The following is a 23,904-nucleotide window of genomic DNA, read 5'->3' as shown; positions in this document are numbered from 1 at the left end:
TGTGCACGTGTGGTACATTTTTGTCCACTTGGGGTCGCCATCTTCACATTCTATGGTAGTATTTGTGACTTTGCGCACGTGTGTTTGTGTGTATGGCTGTAAGAGGTGTGTCCTGGTCTGGTGAGTGACGTGGGCGTCAGAAAATGAGCGTGTATAGTTGGCTAACTGGGTTAAACTTTTAGCCAGTTTCAGGATTGGTATAGATAAAGGGAGGATGCACATAATCATAGTCATTAGTTGCTGCAATTAGCTCATGTCATAGGGGGACAGCAGAACAAGCTTATTTTGTAATATATGTTTGTATAAATGTGACTCATGGCAAAAGTGGTAGTGATTGAGTGAATCAAAAACAAAAACATTTGATCGAGATGTTTCAAAAAAAAGAGAATGGGACATCAAATGTAACACTTTAGTGGCTTAACATCCATCATTGGTCAAAAATAAATCATGATTGTCATTTTTTCCCCACTTGATCCAATGGCCACGCACGCGAACACAAACATACATTGTTGATAGCCACACATTGCTTCTCAGTCATGGCCCAACCACGTTCAATGTAGCCTAACACTTCAGTCCTGTTAGTCCTGGTCACCATGGCACAGGACAGGTTAGGCTGCATGTCCGATCAGTAACTCAGAATAAACGCCATCATAGCTCCGTGCGCTTTTTCACAATAATCTCCCGCACCAGCACCGCCACCTCTTGGCGAACGTGCTCCATGGGCTCGTCTGCCCGCCAGAAGCGCACCACCTTGCCCTCGGGATTCACTAGAAACTTCCAAAAGTTCCACTTGGGAATTTTCTGCACGGAATCTGAAAAATAAAGAGGTTTTGTATACGATTTGATGGTCATGACATGTTTTCCAAAATACACATGGCATACAATGATCTACTTTATTTACTGGGTGGCTTAAGAATACACGCAACACAAGAGCATTCAGGTTGATACAATATGGGTTATAAAGTAAAATAATAATAATAAAATAAAATACAGGCAGCAGTATATCGTTTTAAATACAAATGTAGCCTACATCTCAAAACTTATGGCCATTCATCATAAATGAGGTGTTGCCTTCAGGGGCACTCCGAAATCACAGCAGCTGATTGAAAGCGATGATATATCGAAGTGCTCTTTTCAACCAGGTGTTACTTATTCTGAGCAGCTAACCGTAAATGTAACGTGGCACGTTCACATGCTGTACCTGTGAGGAATTTGAAGGCGGGTTCGGCCTCCGAGCCCATTATTTTGATCTTTCCGAAAAACGGGAAAGTTACTCCGTAGGTGGACTTGGCGAACGCTTCGATGTAACTGCTGGTTCCGGTCTCGGTGTCACCGAACTGCCCGCAGGGGAAGGCCAGGACGTTAAAGTGAGACGTGCCCAGTTCCCTGTGGAGCTCCTGGAGGGACCCATAAGCTGCCTCCGTCTGCTCGCTGTTGCTCGCCACGTTGACAACCAGGGAAGCCTGCGTTGAGAGAAAAGTTACAGGGCAGTTCCAAAAAGACATATTGAACACGACCTGACGCAAATTGGAATACAAAGTTCGGCCAGGGTGTTTATTTCGCTGTCGGGTTCTCTTAAATTGAGTTGATGATGTGGACTTACTTTTCCTCGGTACTTTTCCAGAGAGACCGTCCTCCCTTTCGCGTCTTTTACCACAAAAGTATAAAAGTCCGTCGGTTTTCGGGGCTTCAGCAGTTGCGTCTGGAGCAGGAACAAACAGCCAACGCCGACAGTCATGCTCAACAGAACCGTCAACTTCTTTACTTTGGGCAAGGAGGACCTGACGGGGTAGCCCCCTAAGGCCTCCATCTTGGAGGAGGGAAGAAGGAAACCCGAGGGGCGGGGGGCGAGGTGATGAAGACGAGGCGCGGGCAGAATCACGCTAACCGGAAATACTGCTAAAATTGATACGATCTGCAGTCACCCTTCAAAATAAGACCGATGGTTCAGCATTTTTGTAATTTTACGCCATCTTATTTCTGAAATGACAGCACGGAGTTTATGGGACATTAACAGGAGATTGAAAGGGATGCATTAAACTTTCACCCGCTTTCTTTTTTGTGTGCTCTTTTTGCAGTGTGAACCCGACGCCAGTGTGACATCATACAAGCGCTTTAGGACACGACTCATCCATAGGAGCGGTCGCGACAGTCCCGCTGCGAGTACGCCCTTGGCCGCCGGGCGGCGCTGTAAGCCCATCTTTAAATTAGATGGAGTCTGTCAGAAGCTGGTGCTGGATTCTCCCTCTAGGTATCAGGAAGCAGCACAGATAGCACAAGGTAGCCTCATTTAAGAAGAGGGCGTACTAAAATGTGCAACTTGAAATTCAACAGGAAGTCAGACATTTTGTTTTGAAGACACAATTTTGGGGCAAATTCCACAGCATTTACATTCCCATTATATTTATTAAAGCCTCCATGTGCTTTGGGGAAATATTGTCTAAATTTCTCATTAATTTGTGAAGTTGCCATTAGCCTAATCATATGCACATTTGCCTAAGTTCCTGAACTTTCATATAATAATGATAATGTCAAGAAAAAAATTCAATGTGCTTTCTAAAAATTTTGTTTTTCTTTAATTGCGTGTCGTTTTTCAGTTATTCAGGGCTCTTCTCGCTAGTTTTATCTGTCGTGATGTTTCTTGTTTTCGGAACGTTCCAAATGACTTTGGCAAATATGCTGTTAGGGCGAAAAGGATGCAAACTCAGTTGAACTGTGCCATTGCAATTGCAGAGCATTGGCTCAACCTCTTAAACATACACAGGGCCAACTGTGGGTGGCCGAAAAGCTGTGGGTAGCACTTAACTGATGCTTATTGCGTCAATGCAACAGATCACACCTTTATGGTTCAACAATCGCAAAACATTTTCACCGCAGCTATATATGCATTCTTCTGATCAAAAGGAAGCTTGTGCAAACTTTGACAGGAACATGGTTCTTTCAACCCATTTGTTTCATATGCTCAATATAATGTCAGTTGAATTAATAGACTCCATGTACAATTTAGTTTTTATTTTTTTAAATCAGAGTCAAGACTGTTTGTGTGTGACACCAATGCAACACCGAAGACAAAATGCATCTTCCCAAACTCCAGAAGATATTCAGACATGTTCAAAGTGCCAGAACAGGTTTGTTCATACCACATGCAAAAAAAAAAAATAAAAATAAAAAAATAATAATAAATAAAATAAACACCACCTGTGATGACCTGATGAGAAAATTGTTGTATTTCTTTCATGATTTATTTCCAGAAAAGGATTTGGACTGCACATGAAGGTGGAGATGCGCAATCATCTGGTACAGGCTCGAGACTACGCACACTACCAGAACACTTAACAAGATTTGAGTACTTTCCTAAACACACTATTGTAATAAACATGTTTTTTCAACGCACATTCAGAAGAAATCCAAAGCGATGCAAAGCCATTTTCAGTTCTGAGCGCATCTTCATCGAGTCCGCGAGGAAAGTCAGCACTCAAGTTGGCTGCGCCATCGCTGATAAACGACTACTGTAAGACGATCTATCTAGTTATCTTACACGTCGCTGGCATCTGGCCGAAACTTTATAAGTCACAATTTGGTCAATTTCATATTTGGAGGTACAATGTTTTGGTCCGACGCTAGCGATAAACTAATAATATAATATTGGGGTACCTACGCCTTGCCCTACTTAACCACGTACTGACTGATTGACTAACCAACGACTTTCCTACCTAGCTAACTACCAACGTACCAAAATACCTACTGACCAATCGACCAATTCACTTTCCGTCTCCTTCCTTATAGATGCACATCTTCTCGACTGCAGCTGTAACGGCATCCTCGCATTGGCTCTCGACTCTTCTGTCTACATTTGGAATTCAGAAACCCGCTCCCCGCTGGGACAGCTGGACCCGAGTCCGGAAGCGAGTCCTGAACGCCGGCAGACAGTTTCGTGCGTACGCTGGAGTGAGGACGGACGTGTTCTCAGTGTCGGAACGAGGCGTGGGGAAGTGCAGGTGTGAAGCGTACGTTCTGCGGGCTGAAGGTGTGAGGTGGGCGTGTAAAATGAAGCTGAATCACCGGTGCGGTGTTTGTGCATCGACTCCTCAGTTGTGGGACATTGAACGGAGGCAGAATGTGAGGACACTGACTTCGCACCTGTCTATGGTTCGAGGTCTTTCCTGGAAACGGCAACTTCTCAGCAGGTGACAACAAGCCGGGGGTTTAACACCAAATCTTTTCGACATCATTTCAACTTCAATGCGGAGCTGCGTCACATTCTTGTTTAGCACCTTCATAGTGGAAATGAGTTGAACTCCTATAAGGCTTTACATGCAAATAGTGATGACAAATAGTGAACCCACGCAGACTTTTTCCACTGTAAAAAAGAATAAGAAAAAAGAGTAATATTTAATTGGAAAAAAACTAGTACAGTTTTATCGCTCAGAAATTCTAAGTAAATTTTACAGGGAACATTTTGAGTACATTTTACTAGTGTATTAAAAAAAAAAATACCTTCAGCTTGGGAGACAGCCACTCTACCATCTGAGCCATGCCACTCTTGCCGTTTGCCACTTTACTAATAAGACCAAAACCCGGTCTCTCGGAGGTACAAGGGTTCCGCCTGACACCATCAATATACTAACACACAGCAGGAATGGCAAGGCTCGGGTGGTAGAGTGGCTGTCTCGCAACCTGAAGGTTGTGGGTTCGTTCCTCAACCCTTGAGTAGCTTTATTTTTATTTTTTTAACTAAATAAACTGGTAAAATGTCGAAAGTTAGTTTATATGGTAGTAGTTAAAAAAAAATCTAATTGTATAGTGGTAGCAGAATATTTAGCCCCCCCCCCCTCCTTTTTTTTTGGCAGTGGCTCCATCCTGGGACACATACATCACAATGACTGGCGGACTCCATCTCCTCTAGTGGGCGTGAACGTCCAGCAGGAGGGCCTGTGCAGCCTTCAGTGGTCTCCCGGGGGCGAGTGGCTGGCTAGCGGCTCCGCGGACGGCCTCCTCAACATTTGGGACCATGATGTCACGGGGTCACATCAACCGCTCACCACAATCAAGCAGCCTAGCGCAGTCAAGGTGTCAAAAAAGAAAAAGAAAAAAAAAAGCACTTAATGATTTTTAACATCTGAACTAGCATATTTATGTCACACGTTTAAGGCAGTGACAAGCTTGTATGTGTTCAGGCAATGGGATGGTGTCCATGGAAGAGAAATGTGATGGCTACAGGTGGTGGATCGAAAGACGGGAAGCTTCGAATTTGGGACACCGAGTCGGCCTCTTGTATCGGTTGCGCTGACACCAACTCGCAGGTGCTTTGACACTTTGAATATGCTGACACCTTGACGTTATCCTCGAGTGACTCTTGCCCCCGATTGCAGATCTGTTCTCTGGGCTGGGCGGAGGCCACCAGGCGCTTGGTGACCGGGCACGGCCGTCCCCATCACAGCGCCATTTGTTGGGACTGGGACTTCCCGTCGCTCAGGCCCTTTTCGCACCTTGCAGGTAAAAGAACAGTTAACTCAGCCATCCATTTTCTGTAGCACTTGTCCTACTAAGGTAGTGGTGTCCAAACTACGGCCCGGCAGGCATTTGTGGCCAGTTGCCCATGGTATATATTAAAAGTCACTTTTTGACATAGCCCGCAATGCTATTTAGTGGGGACTATCACTACTACTACATGTTTTGCTATATGCAAAGAGGCAAAAAAGAAAAGAAAAAAAGACAGCTGAAATAGTAACACAATTTGTCTTCATAACACTAACACAATGTATAATTGCTTGCTTTATTGATTGGTTTTACCGTGTTAACTGAGTTAAAGTAAAAAAACAAAAACAAATCAGTGGCCATTAATTTTTCTTTTTCTGTGTATGGTGCTCAAAGGAAATTTTTTGGACACCCCTGTATTAGGCTCATAGGTGAGCTGGAGCGTATCCCAGCTGACTTTTGGTGAGAAGAAGAAAAAAAAACATTCACACTGACGGCAATTTAGAGCAGTAATTCTCAAAATGTATATTTAATACTTACTTATGTAAGATATGCCTAATTTGAACATTAACACTGTGCTGAAAAACAACAACACAGCACTTAATTTATAAAGATCCAATAAGAATGAATTAAGTCTACCTAAATACATCTTTGAAAACAAACAGCTCTAATAGATCAAATGCAAATTTATTGTTCTTAAAGTTCACACCAACTGAACTATACTGGTTAAAAACGTTTAATCCACTGTAGAATTTCAACATTTAATTGAGTTGAACAGTCCGCTAGAGGGCGCTGGCGCTGCACTAGTGGCTAATGGTGATTATTAGTTAAATATTATTTTAAAAAAATCTGCTCCATGACTATCTCATCACTACGACCTGTTCACAACATTACCAAGGTTCTGCAAATAGTGACACTTAATTTGAGGTCACATTTTTAAAAGTTTGGAATCTAGACTTATGACGTAGACATTTGAATGATCACATATTTGAAATGTTTGCCAGTCGGAGCTCTCACTTTCCCTTCAATGCCACCTTGAGTTGGTCTTTTGAATGCAGAAAATTCTGTTTCTTTTTTCCAGGTCATTTGGGTCGTGTCCTGCACGTGGCCTTAAACAACGACGCAAGCCAGCTCTTCACTGCAGGAGCGGATCAGTGCCTTCACGTGTGGAACGTGTCGGTTCCCATGTCTCTACTTTGTTAAGAACGCATGCTTAAAACATGTGGTCATCACGTCACCCGATTGCTTGCAATGCTTCAAATGCACACTTCCCGTTGCAGTCCTACTAACCTCAATAGGCCTACTAAATCTTTAACACGCCTTAAAAACATTTGCCTTGTATAAATGTTTTTTCTGCTGAGGAATGCTGGTAAACAAATGTGATGTGATTTTTTTTCTTCATCCTGAAACAGTAACTTTAAAAGTTAAGGTACATTAAAAAAAAAAAAAGATCTTTAAAAGAAAAGAAAAAATATATATTTTAGAAATGAAGATATCGCTACTGCATATAGATGACTGGTTTAGTACCCATTACAGAAACATGACTTTTGAAATTTCTGCATTCATTTTTCTATATTTTCATCATCATTTTACCCAATTAACAGCTAACCACTAAATGTTAGTTGAAACGTTTCCTGTTCATTGAACTGACTGACCTCAAGAGGAAATTGTCTCACATGTGGGTGACAAAACCGCATACTTTAAGAAGAAAAAAAAAGTGTGGTGAAGACTTCCTTTGAAAAATAGGACAGCAATAATAATAATAATAATAATAAAAAGTAAAGAGTACTTGTCCTTTGAGCATTGTCATTTTTTTAATTTGAGGCAATTTGTTATGCCTTAACACCAATCAGTAGCCAAGAAGTAGCTCTCAATCTATGAAAAGAAAAATGACAAAACATTTTTGGAATAAATACAACTTTGCAACCTCAGTCACTGTCTTTTTTTTTTTAAAATCAAATTTATTTTCTCAGTTTGAGTCATTGTGACTCATTAATTGTAACTGTGTCTCATGGCCTCAAGATGTTTTTTATTCTTCCATGTACCGAAAACACAAGGGGTTGTGGCTGTTCTGCTGACTCACGTTTTTGCATCCCCCAAGAGTATAAAAGGTGCGAACTAAGGTGGTCTTAACAAGAAGGCAAAATGTTCTTGAGTGGCTTTCTGGCGACCGTGGCTCTTCTCGTGGTCGGGCCAAGTGAGTACAACTCTTTTGCACTTGATTAGGCGATCACTTACTGATGTGATGATTTCTGATACGATGTTTGATTTTACAGGCGACGCGGCGGAGATTATCGGTGGGAAAGAAGTGAAGCCTCATTCGCTGCCTTACATGGCGCTGCTCGTGAGACAAAAACCGAGCTGTGGGGGGGTTCTCATCCATCCACAATGGGTTCTCACTGCTGCCCATTGTAATAAGTAAGACATGAATTGCTGTTTTTATGTGGACAATAATATAACATACATTTACCAAAAAAATTAAATATTATTTATTTATTACTGTTATTAAAAAAATGTATTATTTTCATCATATTTTTATTGTATATGTAATATTGTGTAGCCAAAATATTGTTTCTTATTTAATTATTACTGCCATTTTTTATTTTATTTTTTTCTCACATTTTTTGTATACGTACAGTAATATTATATATCCATAGTATTTTTTTTTCTTTTTTAGCATGTTGTACAAACACGTGATTTGGTTTCTGTGCATACAGTACAAAGAGCGTGTGGCTTGGTGTGCACAACTCTGAAGAAAGTGAGCCATCCCGCCAGATAAGAAATGTCCAAATCAAAATTCCTCATCCCCACTATACACCCAAGACAATGGTCAATGACCTCATGTTGCTCAAGGTAAGGTGCAACCCCACACAGGTTTTTCTTTTATGTGATTTTTTTTTTTCATCTCGTCACCATTTCTCACTGAACTCCAATTCTCTGGATTTTGCGCATTTCACTACTTTTCAACTCCCCAAATTCCAGCTGGACAAACCGGTGAAGGAGACCAAGACGGTGAAGCGTTTGAAGCTACAGGAGACGGTCAAAGACCCAAAGGCTGGCAGCCGCTGTTTGGTGGCTGGATGGGGCAGCACCAGCAGCGAGACCAAGCTCATGTCCAACGTCCTCATGTCTGTCGATGTGACGGTGATCGACAGAAATAAGTGCAACTCTGCCGAGTATTACGACAAAAGACCAGTCATCACTAAAGGCATGATATGTGCCGGTTCTAGTCGTAAAAAGGTGGCGGACACCTGCAAAGTAAGTTCCCATGTATGTGCTTGAGTTAATCACATCAGGTCAAGTCTCATTGCGTTTTGTCTTCAGGGAGACTCGGGAGGTCCGCTGGTGTGCAAAGGAGTTCTCGTGGGGATTACTTCATTCGGACCCTGGAAGTGTGGAGTTATAAAGCCCCCCGGAGTCTACTCATTTCTCTCAAAGGAGCAACTTAAATGGATCAGAACAGCAATGAATGGAAATGAAATATAATCGTCTTTTCAGCATGCATTTCTGACCATTTCAATAAAGTTGAACAAAACAAAAGTGTGTGTACACTTTTACAGTATATCTGGACATTTAATTTGTTTGCATTTGTGTACAATTTCTGGGATCTTTGCACATTTCTGCTTTCTATGTAGTCACTGATAGTGATTGTGTGAATGTTAAAGTGAAAGGTTGCCAACACTTTATCACGTTATGTGATAAAGCAGGCACATCAAAAATTGTGAGGAAAACATATTTGTTATGAGTCTGACTGTGTTTTGGGTTGGGTCATTGAGGGGTCATGGGGCCATATGTAACTGTTTTTGGGTTGGATTTTAGCCATATTAGCTTATGCTAATATGCTACCTCAAACTTCACGTCATAAGGCAGACAGCAAAAATTGAGGAAAAACAAACATGATATTGAGCTAAAAAAGTGTTTTATTTGTAAAGTTAATTCAATGATACAATTCACCACAACTTCACTGAATTTAATAATACGTTTAATAATAATTAAATTTCAGTTTTTTGAACTCGCCGGTTCCCCAACAAGAGGTGGCATTAAAAAGTAAATTCACAATCACACCTCCAGTTATTTGAAAGCTCTTTCAAGTTCATGCCAATCAAACGAAATACATTAAGTACAGTTATATGACATACGGGTTTCTAATCTAATCTAATCTAATTCAATTAAATTCAATTTAAACTAAACTAATCTAATCTAATTTTATCTAATCTAATCTAATCTAATCTAATCTAATCTATACATTTCCCGAACCACTTATTCCTCACAAGTGTCAAATCGAATCGAATCGAATCGAATCGAATATAATATAATATAATATAATATAATATAATATAATTTTATACCGCAATTGTTGTGTTTTATTGGTAGTATCAGTTCTGTTTTGAAATTAGACTTATTTCAGGTCTTTTTGTGTAATATACTGTGATTGAATACCATATTATACAACATTACATCCTCTACGTGTCTTGCTAAACTAAGCAAAGTTATAACCCAAACGTGACATTTTATGACAATAAAAAAGAAAAAAAAAGAAATAAATACTGTACATGTTTGCAACCTCCGTCAGAGTCATACTTTCATTTTATATCAGGGTTGCTTTCTCAGTTTGAGCGTATTATGACTCATGAATTATCAATGTGTTTTAAGGCCTCAAGATGTTTTTTTTCCCTTCCATTCACTGACCACACAAGAGACGAATGACGACAATTGTCATAAACCAACGGTGATCGACAGAAAAACGTGCAACTCTGCTGAGTATTGCAACTAAAACCCTGTCATCGCCCGGGAGTCGACTCCTTTATTTCAACACAGCAACTTGCGTAGATCAGAAATGTGCAATTTGCAATTTGTTTGCCCATATGGTGTTTTAGCATTAGCATCAAGCTAACTGACTTAAAGGCTAATTACACAACGTGTAATCCCTGTTGTTGTTGTTTTTTGTTTAGTTAGACAGTAAACTTTATGTATAAGTGGAAATAATCATCTCTCCCCCCCCCCTCTCTCTCTCTCTCTCTCTCTCTCTCTCTCTCTCTCTTTTATTATTATTATTATTTTTTAAGTTTTTGAAGATTCATTAATTCAAGTTGCTTCTTGTTGTGAAGTGAGGTGCGTTCACTGTCACCACAAAGCACTGATATCTCAAGTTCTTGCTCATAAGCAGTGTTGCTACAGTTACCTTCCAAAATCAAGTAATTAATTACTTTACCTATTAATTGATTTTAAAAGTTACTCAACCAAATGTACTGATAATTTGATTTAACAACTAAGTTAGATTGCAAGTAACTATAGTTACATTTAATAGATGCTGGCAAACCCGCTTAACATAAATTAACATCAATCTGTTTTGTCAATACTATGAATAAATTAATGACATTACCATTGATTTCAATAGGGTAAGTTTACTTATAATTCCAGTTCTCATATGTTCAAGCATTATTATTAATTAATTTCACAAGTCATGGTGCCACCTATTATGTAAAGTTTTTCCATATAGTACCCGAGTTACACCAGTTTTATACCAGTTACTGCTAATGCTATAATTATTCTAGTATTCTTCTATACTCGCACTCCTACTTGAGTATTGTGAGCATTTTTGCATTATTCGAATCTTTTGGACCGAATGTGACCGGGATCATTTCTCTTAAAATTATGTGTCAACAAAACTCAATGTCATGAGAACTCCCAGAGTCTGACATTCTCAAGAAGTGCGAGGCCCGCACCGCACAGGAAGAATAGGGGTTGGGGTGTGCTGAGATCAGTCTACAGGAGGTCTGAAGACAGGTTGGTGGCTCCCGAGACCACCACACACAGGAAATGTGTCTCAAAATGACAAGAAGAAAAAAACCTTTGTCATCGCTAACAACAGTTGATCCATTTATTTTTGAATGCATTTTGATGCGTGAATTGAGTTGGTTGCCTGTTTAGAAAATAACCAATGGCATGTGTCACCATCACTTCGTGCTCTCTGCTAATGTTGAGTGGATGGCAACTTTTTATGATCAATATTTTATTCTTGAGCAGCACGGTGAACTGGTGAGCTGCTTTGGGTTTGAATATTGAACCCTAACGTCCATGCTAGGTTTCCCAAAGACTAAATTGTTGATTCAATTAATTTTGTCTTAACCAAATGCAGTGGTGCCTTATGGTTACGATTTAATTGGTTTCAAAACCATGCTGGTATCTCACGTTTCCTATCCCCGTGGAAAATAGTGGAAATTACATTCATTTAAGTACAATGGCATTTTCTTGGTAATGTGTTTTTAAGAGGATATTTTACTTTATAAAAACTTCAACTGAGGACATAAATGAGTGAATGTAAAGAATTAAACAATCTTTGCTTCAATCAACATTTCGTTGCTCCTTCGGTGTGCGCGCTATGGCCACCTGGGTATAGCACACGTAAAAAAACACCTTATGATTACATGTTATGAAGTCAAATACTATTTTGTAACTTTAATACTGCTGACTGCCCCAATATGTGACTATACTGTAAATTATGCCTCAACACATAAACAACTACTATGATGAAACAAATGAGATGGGGAATTATAGTGGATAAAAGTTGGTCACAAACTTTATTTCTAAATGCGCATGATCATGCTATTATTTGGCTTCATTGTCGCATTGTAAATATTGGATATATATTTTTTCAAATTTAAAACAGTTGACAGGTGTTGACTTTCTTCTGTTAAAATATAAATAGGGTAAAGAATTACAGTATACTTATCACATACTCTGGTTGAAATCACCGTTTTAGGCCGAGTACAAAAAGTTCTGTCTCATACAAACCCAGTTAGCTTTCATTACCATGACAACGGTAACTCCTCTTTGCAAACTTAGCGGCTATATTTAGCACACTTTCTGCCCCCCACCAGAATTTCTTTTTTAAGTGACGAGCAATAAATCACGACAGGAGCTGTTCACCCCTCTGAATCCAGATTGCAAATGAATGGCGCTTAAGCTTGGTCACCAATGACTATTCTAACCAACTGCAGATCCCGGAGCTTTCAGAGTGAGGATATTTACTGTGTAAATTTGCCGAATAATGATGATCAGTTCAGTTCTTGTTTTCAAACTGAATAACAATATGAGAAAGTTTGAAGAAAATAAATTGTGTGTGCAGTCTGAACTCTCATCTGGTCTTTCTAAAATGATCTGTAAGTGTAAACAACAATCTGTCTTGAACCCTCTCCTACCCCAATATGCATGTATGTTGTGAATATATTACCAAAGACTTCAAAGCTGCCTACAAACGGACTGACAGCCTATATGACAGCAATATCTTGCATGTCTGATTTAACGAGAGAAAAATGTCCCATAAAAAGGTGAATGGATGAGAGATAAAAGCGGAACCACACCCTGGAAATTCCAGGTGTCCTTTGTTTGAACTCGTAATGAAAGGTCTTGGAATGACCAGCCAGAGCTTATGTGTTTACCTGGTTGGCATGGTGACACACACACAAAAGCTCAAAGGCCCAATCTCACCACACCCATATCAACCTATTTTATGGGATGAAAGTAACTTAAACGTCCGCCTATGCCGTGGGGATCCCACATTTAAATGCATGCGCACTTATCTACACACACACGCGCATACTTTTGCCACTTGATAGGCTATTACACAGAGATAAATTGAAAAAATAGATTTTCCAAAGCTAATTGTTTTGTTTTTATTCTTTCGGTCACCATAATGTGAATGTGTGGATTGTCACGATAGGGTGTGTGTGGGAGAGGGTGAAACAGCAGGGAGACAAGAATGGAGAGTTATGCGAGGAACTTTATTAAAACAAGTAGGGACAGGAGAGCAGACAGACCACCATGACGGGACGAAATGAGACTGGTCGCCATGACTGGACAAAAGGAGGCTGGCCAGAACGTGGGCAACTTGACTGAGAGAAAGATGACTGAGCTGTGGCAGTGAGGACGAAGAAGGCGTGGACGACGTGGACGACTAGCCTGAGACGTAGACGACTAGACTGAGAGGTGGACGACTTGACTGAGAGGTGGACGACTTGACTGAGACGTGGACGACTAGCCTGAGACGTAGACGACTAGACTGAGAGGTGGACGACTTGACTGAGACGTGGACGACTTGACTGAGACGTGGACGACTAGACTGAGATGTGGACGACTAGACTGAGACGTGGACGACTAGACTGAGACGTGGACGACTAGCCTGAGACGTGGACGACTAGCCTGAGAGGTGGACGACTTGACTGAGACGTGGACGACTAGACTGAGACGTGTACGACTAGACTGAGACGTAGACGACTAACCTGAGAGGTGGACGACTAGACTGAGACGTGGACGACTAGCCTGAGAGGTGGACGACTTGACTGAGACGTGGACGACTTGACTGAGACGTGGACGACTTGACTGAGACGTGGACGACTAGACTGAGACGTGGACGACTTGACTGAGATGTGGACGACTAGAGCCAGGCCCAGGCCCAGGCCCAGGCCCAGACTCAGGCCCAGACCCAGACCCAGACTCAGACCCAGACCCAGACCCAGACCCAGACCCAGACCCAGACTCAGACTCAGACTCAGACTCAGACTCAGACTCAGACTCAGACTCAGACTCAGACTCAGACTCAGACTCAGACTCAGACCCAGACTCAGACTCAGACTCAGACTCAGACTCAGACTCAGACTCAGACTCAGACTCAGACTCAGACTCAGACTCAGACTCAGACTCAGACTCAGACTCAGACTCAGACTCAGACTCAGACTCAGACTCAGACTCAGACTCAGACTCAGACTCAGACTCAGACTCACACACATCACGTCAGCATCAACAACGCTCCCACACAGACTGGACAAACACAACAGACTAAATACACCAACACTAATGAGACACACCTGGGGAACACAATAGGCTAAGGGCACTGATTGGTCACACACAATGGGAAGGGAAGAGACAAACAGGTGGACGTGATCAGACATAAGGAGACAGGGGAAGAACTCAGGAACACATGACAAACACCAAGCACAGACAAACACAACAAACACACGCAAAACAAACAAAACCCCAACCCCTACAAAACCGAAACATGACATAGATTCATGTTCCCCAAAAGTCTAAAGCCAAGTACATGCACACGCACCGAAAACATTGTGTTGCTCTAATATGCGTGAGTGACATTAAAACAAACACAAAAGTCAGACCCAAGTAACACTGAAACAATTTATTGTTGTTTAAATGTCATCTCTTTTGCTAGCCACAACGAGATGACGACAGTTTCTCTGACCTATGTGACAAGAGCAGTACAATAAATAAAACCAACTGTCAACTGAATGCTCAGCATCCCCACATACAGACATGTGTGTAATAATAATAATAATAATAATAATAATAATAATAATAATAATAATAATAACAATGATGCTAATTCAAGCAAACACTCATACAGATAAATAACCACACTAAATAAATTAAATGCTGAGAAATTATGAATAGTTTACAATAATTTCATCTGCGTCTTCTGCTTCTGGCTGTCTGGAGGAACTTTACGATGCTGGCTGTGGAGACAGAAAATTGAATTACAATTATGTAAGCACAATTTTTCATTTTCCAACATTTCAGCGCTGTTGTAAGGTTCGAACTGTCCATCATGTCACAGTGGCTTACAATAACTAGACAAAGTGCAATTTCTGCAGAAATTGTGTGGGAAAGCTGAAAAGCTAATGCTATTAGCTGAATGCTAAGATTTGAATGCATATGCTTATGAAGTACATTGAAAACTAAATGACTAAAATGTGGTGCAAGCACTAAGCTAACTTGACTTGACAATGTTTGTCCTATTGAAAATTAATGGGGAAAAGTTGATATCTAACGTTAAATTGTGCCAATACTGTAAGTAATGTGAATTCAGACAATATATACCCCGGGAGGCGTAAATCGGAAGTATACAATTATTAAAAATCCGAATAACATAAGCATTCCCACAATAAAAAAATACACTTTTTTTTTCTGTGCCTCGTTTTTGATTAACTATTTTAACGTGGCTCATAATTGTGGCATTTAAGAACTTATTTATACATTTTTTTACTCTATGGCTCACACGATGAGACCAACAAGAAACATGTGCACCACCAACACACACGCGGGCTTGTTTTGTTCTGTTCTGTTTATCACATGTACGTGTTTGTCATTTCCTGCATGTGAAAAACTGCGAGTGAGTTTCATACGCATGATGTGGCAGAATTTACCTCCTCTCAGCTGGTGTGCTCGCTCTCTGTCACACCACAACATCACTGGCGGGTTTCTGCAGCTTCTGCTGCTCCGACCAGCTGCCCAGGTAGGACGCCAGGAAGTTTTTATGTGACCTGTAACTACACGGCACAGCATGTGAGCAAAAGTCTTATTTTAGAGATAAAAAGTGAGACCTGACAGGTGGTATTCAGTGGGTAATAGAAATCACAAACTTTTTTTTTTTATTGCATAATTTTTCAACATAATATGAACCACCTGTTTTTAGTCATCTCATAGGGCAGCCATTAAGCCACCTGTTGTTGACTGAAAATTTTCCCAGCTAACGACCAATCACGGCTGACCTGTTTTCTGAGTTTGGTCATGTGACATTCGCAAGATGAGCCATGATTGGTCAATGCTTAAAAGCTGAGCAACTATGAGGTAATTTTCGGTCAATAGCAAGTAGCAAAATGGCCGCTCCCTGAGAATGACAAAAATGGTTGGATTTTGCTGCTTAATTCATTCATTAAGCAGAATAATGTGTTTAGATTAGTGGGGCTGCATATAATATACTATTATCAAAAAACATTTTGGGTTGACCCAAAAAGTTTCTAAATAATAAATAAATGTCTTCCTCCGATAAGAACCCAGCACCCCCCCCCCCCCCCCCAAATTTTAATTTTTATTTTTTTATTACCAGTGTAGCCCTGTTAGGCTTCACAGCAATTTAGAATATTGAATTTGTGTTTCTGGAAAATTAAGATTTTTTTTAAAATTACAGGAAACTACTGAAATTTAAATATTATATAATAATAGGGCAGCTGTGGCTACTTAAGTATCTTATCGCCACCACCGTGAGTGCATCAATAATGTATCCATTCCTCTGTAAAGCATCTTTGAGTGTCTAGAAAAGCGCTATATAAATGTGATGTTGTTATTGTTACAAATAGGGATGGCTGCAATTCAGTTTTATGATCTTCTTCACCTACTTTTGTAACGTGGCGCCCATCTCGTGATGTTTGCGGCATCTGTATAATAAATTCTGCACTCCCAATCAATTTAGAGCCAATTGAGTCATACAATCCAACGTTGTGGACTTTGGACCTGCATTTGAAGATATTTGGTTACATATTGATAAGCGTATTGCAGGTGAGCTGTCATGCGAGCCCACCATGAATCACTTTTAGGGGTAACATGAATAAGAGTGAGAGGTCCATCCCGTGACGCCGTGCTAGGGTGTGTTGTGTGCTTTCTGACGTGTCAGCGTATTTGGATGGCAACTCACAGGATGTACATGCCCATTTTAGTGGTTTGGCTTGGATTTTTTTTTATCTGATGTAATCGAGACAGAATCACTGCATGCTTTCCTGTTAATCACCCGACATACAGTATTGCTTCATCCTTGGTACACAGTGAAAAGTATTAATTCCATCACATACTACACAATCCATGGACTTTTTCACGTTTAAACTAAAAAATAAACAAATAATTATACGTAATTGTACAATACCATCAATGGAACCCCCCCCCATAAATCATTGCTATTTTTTTAATAAAGTTTACTCAATTTTTTTCTTATACTAACAACATTTTTGTTTTTTTGTCTGATCAAATGGTTACTGTACATGAAGATGTCTGTCAAAAATGTCACCCCTACAAAACATAAACACTCCATTGGAACAGCTGTAATGCAAATTATACATTGACAATAAGATAGCTCCTACTGTCTATGAAGGAGGTACTAGTATTGGTATCAGACTGCATTTCTACTGACTCGGAAAGAAATGTTTTCTTTAACAAAAATCTTTGAAAATGACTTTATTTCAGTAATTAATTTGTGTTTCGTTTTGTTGTTGTTTTAGCAAATACACTCATGGCCAATTTATGCTTTTAGGGGGAATTTGCAATACATTTTTTTTTTTACTTCTTGTCATCTTGTTAAAACTGTCAGTATGAGTTGACAATAGAAAATTAGCAAAAATGGTTGTACAAAATAATAATAATAATAATAATAATTATCATCATCATCATCATCATCATCCCTCTCTGGTCCTATTTTGTACTTTAAATATTATTTTAAAAAATTACGAAACCACAGACTGATGAGGTGTCAATCATGTCTTTCTATTTCTTTTTTTCTTTTTTGTACCCACTGGTTTAAATTGTAGTGGATTATCATTAAAGACATAATTAAGAGAGGAAAGGAAGCTTTGTACTTCCTAAGAAACATTTGGCTGTATTATCGAAAAATATAGCCTTCCACTAAGTGTTCACCACTTAATAAATGTGCTCATTCGGCATAGGAAGTTCTTTGGCCTCATTGCAGCTAACAGGCGGCGTTTTCTCTACCTTTTCTTATGGCTTCTTCTTCATGAAATATAATCTGTAAGTGATATTTAAGACTCTATTACATGTGTAATGCACATTTAACATGGTTTATATGTGAGCTGAATGACAGTTAGGGTCGGTTGACCTGAAAAGGGAATAGCTAGCACGCTAATGCTAATCGTGATTGCTAACTGCTTAGCCTTGGCAAAGTTTATTGGTGCCTGAAAGTACTTCCATTCATTCAATTCAACCTAATAGTGCCACAAAAAAAAAAAAATTAGGGGGCTGGCTGGTGTGGGCGTGATTATTCGAATATTTGATGTAATAATCGATAGACTAATTGATGCTAAAAAGATTTTGTCATAACAGGCCTAATTCAGAGTTATATTAACACTTTTTTATGAATAAGCTACTTATGTAGCCACCGTGGCTAACATTGGCTTGTTTACAGTGCTCGTCTCAGTTAGGGGAGTAACTTTGGCCATTCATCTTCATTCAAATCTTGGCATCACTTTCCAAAGCGCAAACCCCCTCTTTAAAACCCCAACGTTCTTGTGTACTCACTGTGCGCAGGCCATGAGCATGACGGCGGTGCAGCTGATTAAGGACAGAACTATGGCGATGATGACCAAGGCCATCTGGACCCACTCGACGTCGCTGCTGTGCTCCGACTTGGTCCTGATGGTCTCCAAAGTTTGGATCCCGCAGCGCTCGCCGTCGTAGCCCTTCATGCAGCTACAAAAAGATCGAAATCATTAAGGTTGGTGACCTTCACTAGAGGAGGCAAAAGTACTTTCAGTCAGTAGTTAAGTACTTAAGCAAATTGGGTTACTTTTACCCAAGGTTGGGTTAATTATTCTGAGAAATAAAGGTTATCAGAAAAATAAATATAGAGCTTTTTAAAAACTATTATACTCATACTACTAATAATTAGGGGTGTGAATTGCCTTGTACCTGGCGATTCGATTCGTATCATAGGTCGCGATTGGATTCGATACCGATTAATCCCGATACGAATCTATAAATTGATCATTGCGATTAAATAAAAACAAAAATTTAGAAAATACTCATCAGTAAACTTGTACACTGTAAGATTTGTATGAAAATGTATTTATTTATCTGAAAATTCAGGTTGCAGTCTGTTTCATGTTTGAACAGCACTGAAATAAAATATTCAGGCTTAATGTTCCATTCATATAACATTCTTCCATGCTTAAAGTGTAAATCCTAAACCTAAGTAAGACGTTTTGTTGAATATTCCCATACAAAATTGATGTTTAAAAATCGATTCGGCCGCATATTGAATCGATTCGAGAATTGCGCGCTGTAATATTGCGATATATTGCCGAATCGATTTTTTTGTAACACCCCTACTAATAATACTAATAATATTATACTAATAACTATTTTAAATAAATATTTTTTGGATTTTTTCCAATGTATGACAGCCCATAGGTGCACCTCTTCAAGTATTTCTTCTATGTTCTTCCCCACCACTTACATTCCCACATCCATAAATAAGAATTGTCCGTGCACTCACATGCACACGGGCTCCTGCAGTCCCTCTATGCGCCGGCAGGAGCCGTGGATGCAGTATCCCAGGTGGGTGGAGGTGCAGGGGTCCTGAGTGGTCGCCATGGCCGACGTGTTGTTGCCTTGAGTGGAGAAAGTGTGCCCGGGGTTGAACGCCGTAGTGCTTCTGCTCTTCTGCTTGTTCTTCTTCTTGCCTTTGCCTTTCCTCCTCTTCCTGTCATCTCTCAGGAACGCACCTAGAAGTTTGTTGTTATTTTATGTCAGCAATTCAACTGTGAAATTCATATTTTCAAGTTATGTTCTGAATTCTGTCATTTCAACAATCTTGTAGTCTTGGATTGCATATATCATTTTTAATGGCACAGAGCGCTACGAATCCAAAAGTGCCAAAACTTTTCAAATGAATGCAAAGACACATACTTGCGCGTTCCTCAAAGTCCGCGTCGTCGTCTGCATTGCCTTGTAGAACCTGAAGGCCCTCCCCCGAGGCCGAGCCCACGGTCACGCTGCCGAGCTCACCGGAGGACGACGCCTCAGATGCCTGAGTGCCCAGAACACTGAAAAGTACTGAAAACATAAAGTGGGGACATAAGTTAAGGCACACCTGAACATAACATCCCTGCATTTACGTCAATTCACTTGAACTCAAAACTCAGAAGGGATAGATAGATAGATAGATAGATAGATAGATAGATAGATAGATAGATAGATAGATAGATAGATAGATAGATAGATAGATAGATAGATAGATAGATAGATAGATAGATAGATAGATGGATAGATCAGTAAAACCATGACTAAAAACAAAACAAATAATAAACATTTGAAGATGGGTCTGTTCTTGCATACTAGTTGAACTAGTAAATTGCGAAAAACTGGAACAATCAACTCATTTACTGCCATTGACGGCTATAAACGTCAAAAATTCATTTGAACTATTTCTATTAGTTTAACATTTGTTTCCACTTTTGTTAACAAGAGTATGAAAACCTAGATTTTTTTTATTGTACATTTCGAATAGATATAAAATATGTGATTAATCGTGAGTTAACTAGTGAAGTCATGTGATTTATTACGATTAAAAATGTTAATCGCCTGACGCCCCGAATTTGTAATAATCTTTTTTTTTTATTCATTCACTGCCATTGACGGCTATAAACGTCAAAAATTCATTTGAACTATTTCTATTAGTTCAACTTTTTTTCCACTTTTGTTAACAAGAGTATAAAAACCTAGATTTATTTAATTGTACATTTAAAAAAGACATAAAATTTGCGATTAATCGTGAGTTAACATGCAATGAAAATTTTGAATCGCCTGTCACCCCTAACTTTTAATTTGAATTTTTTCATCAATTCATGGCAGTGAATGAGTTAATTTATGTATTTATTTCTAAACGTAATTGAAATAATCAAATGATTTCTCATGTGACACAGTGAAAAGCATGTGGTCTGCTTGAGCTCAATTCGTCGTTCAATATTGTGCAGCTACGAGATTAAAAACTCGACGAGTCCTCGCTTGCGTCCACATTCCAAATGTCCTTTTAACTTACTTACCAAAGCAGAGAAGGCAGGTGAGGATGAAGGTGTTCATATCCCAGGAGGAAGAGTGTGTGTGGGGGAAGTCTGCTAGTCCGACAAGTGTGAGTGAAGGAGACTGAGCTGTTCTTAACCTCCGCTGGGTTGTGCGCAGCTTTTATAGACACATGCCTGCCTTCGCACTACAAGAAGAAATAAGGGTGTGTGTGCGTGCGCGTGCGCGTGTGTGTAATGATTAACAAGCCCGAGGCAACGAACACATTTTGCATCCCCAAACCAGACAAAAGTCCACCATGCGGCCATAATGAAAGTGAAGCAGTTGATATTCCATTCATATATTCCGTATGGCCTCTCTTGGCCATTAGAACACTCACTGGCCACGTTTGTCCTTCCCGCCTTAATTGTTATGACTTCCTCTTTCCTTATATGGTCACGTAAGACTTTGTCGGTGGGCATTCGTCTGAAAACGCACACCGTCATCCAGGAAATGGCACTTAAAAAAAAAAAATAATAACTACTACACTGAATAATACTGTAGTAAAGTGATTCTTAAATTTTTCACACCAAGTACCAACATAATGACAACATGAAAATACAGTAGAGTCGAGTGGTACGCCTGTTCATTAAGAAAAATAGGTTTTATTCCTAAAAAATATATATTTCATATTATTAGCCAATGTAACATTATTCACAGATTGAGCATTCAACACTGGAAAGTGGATCTGGAGATTTGATTCTAAATACATTCATACATGTTTGATGATGCAAAAACTGAGGACATGTACTCAACTGTGGAGATAACACTAAACTGTTTTTCACAATTTCAGTTTTCATGAATGAATGAACAGATGGGTGGAAGGATGATGAATGGATGGAATGATGGATGGATGAATAGAAGGATGATGGATGAATATGATGGATGGAGGGATGAATGGATAGAGGGATGGACAAATAATGGATGGATGCAGGAAGGGATGGATGGATGGATGAATGACTGGATGGATGGATGGATGGATGATGGATGGAGGGATAGATGGATAATGGATAGAGGGATGGATGAATGCTGAATAGAATGATGTATGGATGGATGGATGATGGATGGAAAGATAGACACTCAAAGATGCTATCATGCATTTTTGTCATTAGTCAGGTTTCCATCCAATTGTTTCGATTTTTTAAAGCGAATTTACTGAAAATGCGCAAATTGAGAGGGGACTCCGCCGCTGTAGGTGGCGCTATACACCATAGAGATGTGATCCACCAGTACTTTAAAAGAAGAAGAAGACCAGGAAGCGACTGCGTCGTATGAGTTTGCTTTTGTAATTTTTGATAAACAGTAGCGTTCCTTTGCTGTTTTCAATCTAAAATAGCATTAATATTCGCTTCTCTAATTAATTCCAAAAATATTTCAGTTTTGTCGTCCCCTCAAACATACCTTACTTTATTGTCCGACATTGCTTTGGGAGTACAAAGGTACGAGTGATGTAATATCCGGTCAAAACGTGTATCCGGTCTGTACGCGTTTATTCGCAAAACCTGTTTCCATAGCCAAAATTCACATTTTCCTTTTTTCAATACGCTTTAAAATCCACCTCTAAGCGTAAAAACATTATTTGAGAATTTTGGGCTCTTTTTCGAATTTCCAGCGTTTCCATTCAGTTTGGATGGAAACCAAACTATTGTCTGCCACCTACCCTTGTCCTTTCTCTGCTGGCTTGGGCATCTTAGCCTGCACTTGTTGCTAGGCAGAATTTGTGTGCCACTATCATTTGTTGTATTGTAAAATGGTGGATTGTTTGTGCTAAAATTGGTAAAAACAAAAACCTATAGCCAATTTAATGTTTAGTTCCATTGTAACGTATTTAACAACCATTTATTTTTTGACAGACATACTTACTGATATTTTAAACTATTCATTGGATTTTGTCTATATGTGCCATAGTTGGCTGTGTGTGTGTGCGTGTCGTTTTTGTATTTGATGAACCAATACTTCGTGTTACTATTTCAGTACATTTTGGGCGGGGTGGGGAGGGTGTGACTGTTGCTGCTGTTGTTGTGTCTGCACATCCTCGGTGTCTCCTTGGCATCCCCCTGCGTGGAATGCTGGGAGTTCTCGGCATCTTTTGTTTGCTGGGTTATGTGCCTTCGTGTTGGATGGGCTGGTTGATATCAACGTAGATGGAACAAAGCCTAGAGGGAAGCACACACACACACACCGCATCTCACGGGAAAATCTAAAAATAGCTTCATTCCTCATGACAAAGTGTACCAATAAAACTGCAGTTTCTTTGTAATTAGGAGTAGCACAAACACAACCATTACAAGCACTCAGGTGTCCTTTCGGTGTCTGTATACAGGAATAGGCCACAGCTGGACCTCATTCAAAACGATGTAGCGGAAGAAAGGAACAGCTCATGATCCAAAGCAGACCACATCATGTCGAACATGTCTGAAGTAGTTTGTATTGTACAAGCCATAAATGTAAAATGGCGCCTTGACTTTAATTTGTTGCGTGACTACGCTCACTAACACATTACAAATGATCGTTCCCGAGTGAAATGAATTTAAATGCCATCCATTCATTCCAGCCACACAAAAAACAACACATTTTGTAACATGTTTTTTATACTTAAAAAGTTTATAATAACATAGAGTGATAATGTTTTTAAAGTTGAACAGTTTTTGTACTTCCCTTCTGCTGCTCTTTTTGTTGTGCGCGCCTTGGCCACCAGGGGGCAGTATAATACATACAGACATATTACAAATAGATTTGATAATGAAACAGAAGAAGACTGTCGTAACTAAGATGCATTGTTTTTCACAGAGG

General features: G+C 39.7%; 4 protein-coding genes and 1 long non-coding RNA gene across 5 annotated transcripts; 3 read left to right on the top strand and 2 right to left on the bottom strand.

The window, feature by feature from the left end:
- Positions 1–395: 395 nt before the first annotated feature.
- gpx8 (glutathione peroxidase 8 (putative)) lies at positions 396–1,876 on the bottom strand. Its single transcript, XM_086077235.1, has 3 exons — positions 1,604–1,876; positions 1,202–1,463; positions 396–812 (listed from the first exon to the last, which is right to left on the bottom strand). The coding sequence occupies exons 1-3, from the start codon at positions 1,808–1,810 to the stop codon at positions 649–651; spliced, it is 633 nt and encodes a 210-aa protein (XP_085933361.1). The 5' UTR covers positions 1,811–1,876; the 3' UTR covers positions 396–648.
- A 292-nt stretch (positions 1,877–2,168) lies between these two features.
- On the top strand, positions 2,169–7,329 carry LOC147173582 (cell division cycle protein 20 homolog B-like). The gene is made up of 10 exons (XM_086077234.1): positions 2,169–2,280; positions 3,028–3,128; positions 3,252–3,297; positions 3,401–3,511; positions 3,787–3,998; positions 4,093–4,187; positions 4,851–5,070; positions 5,178–5,303; positions 5,373–5,496; positions 6,560–7,329. Exons 2-10 carry the CDS (start codon positions 3,108–3,110, stop codon positions 6,679–6,681), a joined length of 1,077 nt encoding a protein of 358 aa, XP_085933360.1. The 5' UTR covers positions 2,169–2,280; positions 3,028–3,107; the 3' UTR covers positions 6,682–7,329.
- Positions 7,330–7,542: 213 nt separating this feature from the next.
- On the top strand, positions 7,543–9,040 carry LOC147173581 (granzyme K-like). The gene is made up of 5 exons (XM_086076349.1): positions 7,543–7,675; positions 7,755–7,896; positions 8,196–8,331; positions 8,461–8,736; positions 8,803–9,040. The coding sequence occupies exons 1-5, from the start codon at positions 7,624–7,626 to the stop codon at positions 8,962–8,964; spliced, it is 768 nt and encodes a 255-aa protein (XP_085932475.1). The 5' UTR covers positions 7,543–7,623; the 3' UTR covers positions 8,965–9,040.
- Positions 9,041–14,730: 5,690 nt separating this feature from the next.
- Positions 14,731–21,185, bottom strand: areg (amphiregulin). Its single transcript, XM_086076090.1, has 6 exons — positions 21,096–21,185; positions 19,960–20,106; positions 19,547–19,775; positions 18,571–18,741; positions 15,696–15,818; positions 14,731–15,005 (listed from the first exon to the last, which is right to left on the bottom strand). Exons 1-5 carry the CDS (start codon positions 21,130–21,132, stop codon positions 15,725–15,727), a joined length of 678 nt encoding a protein of 225 aa, XP_085932216.1. The 5' UTR covers positions 21,133–21,185; the 3' UTR covers positions 14,731–15,005; positions 15,696–15,724.
- On the top strand, positions 17,869–20,329 carry LOC147173580 (uncharacterized). The gene is made up of 3 exons (XR_015094836.1): positions 17,869–18,063; positions 18,580–18,766; positions 20,006–20,329. It is a non-coding gene; the product is annotated as an uncharacterized LOC147173580 (long non-coding RNA).
- Positions 21,186–23,904: the final 2,719 nt, after the last annotated feature.

Source organism: Leptonotus elevatus, chromosome 5, assembly GCF_054856555.1.
Source record: "Leptonotus elevatus isolate MCC_2025b chromosome 5, RoL_Lele_1.0, whole genome shotgun sequence".
Lineage (NCBI taxonomy): Eukaryota > Metazoa > Chordata > Actinopteri > Syngnathiformes > Syngnathidae > Leptonotus > Leptonotus elevatus.
Note: the sequence above shows the minus strand (reverse complement) of the source record. Positions and strands in the feature narration are given on the sequence as shown.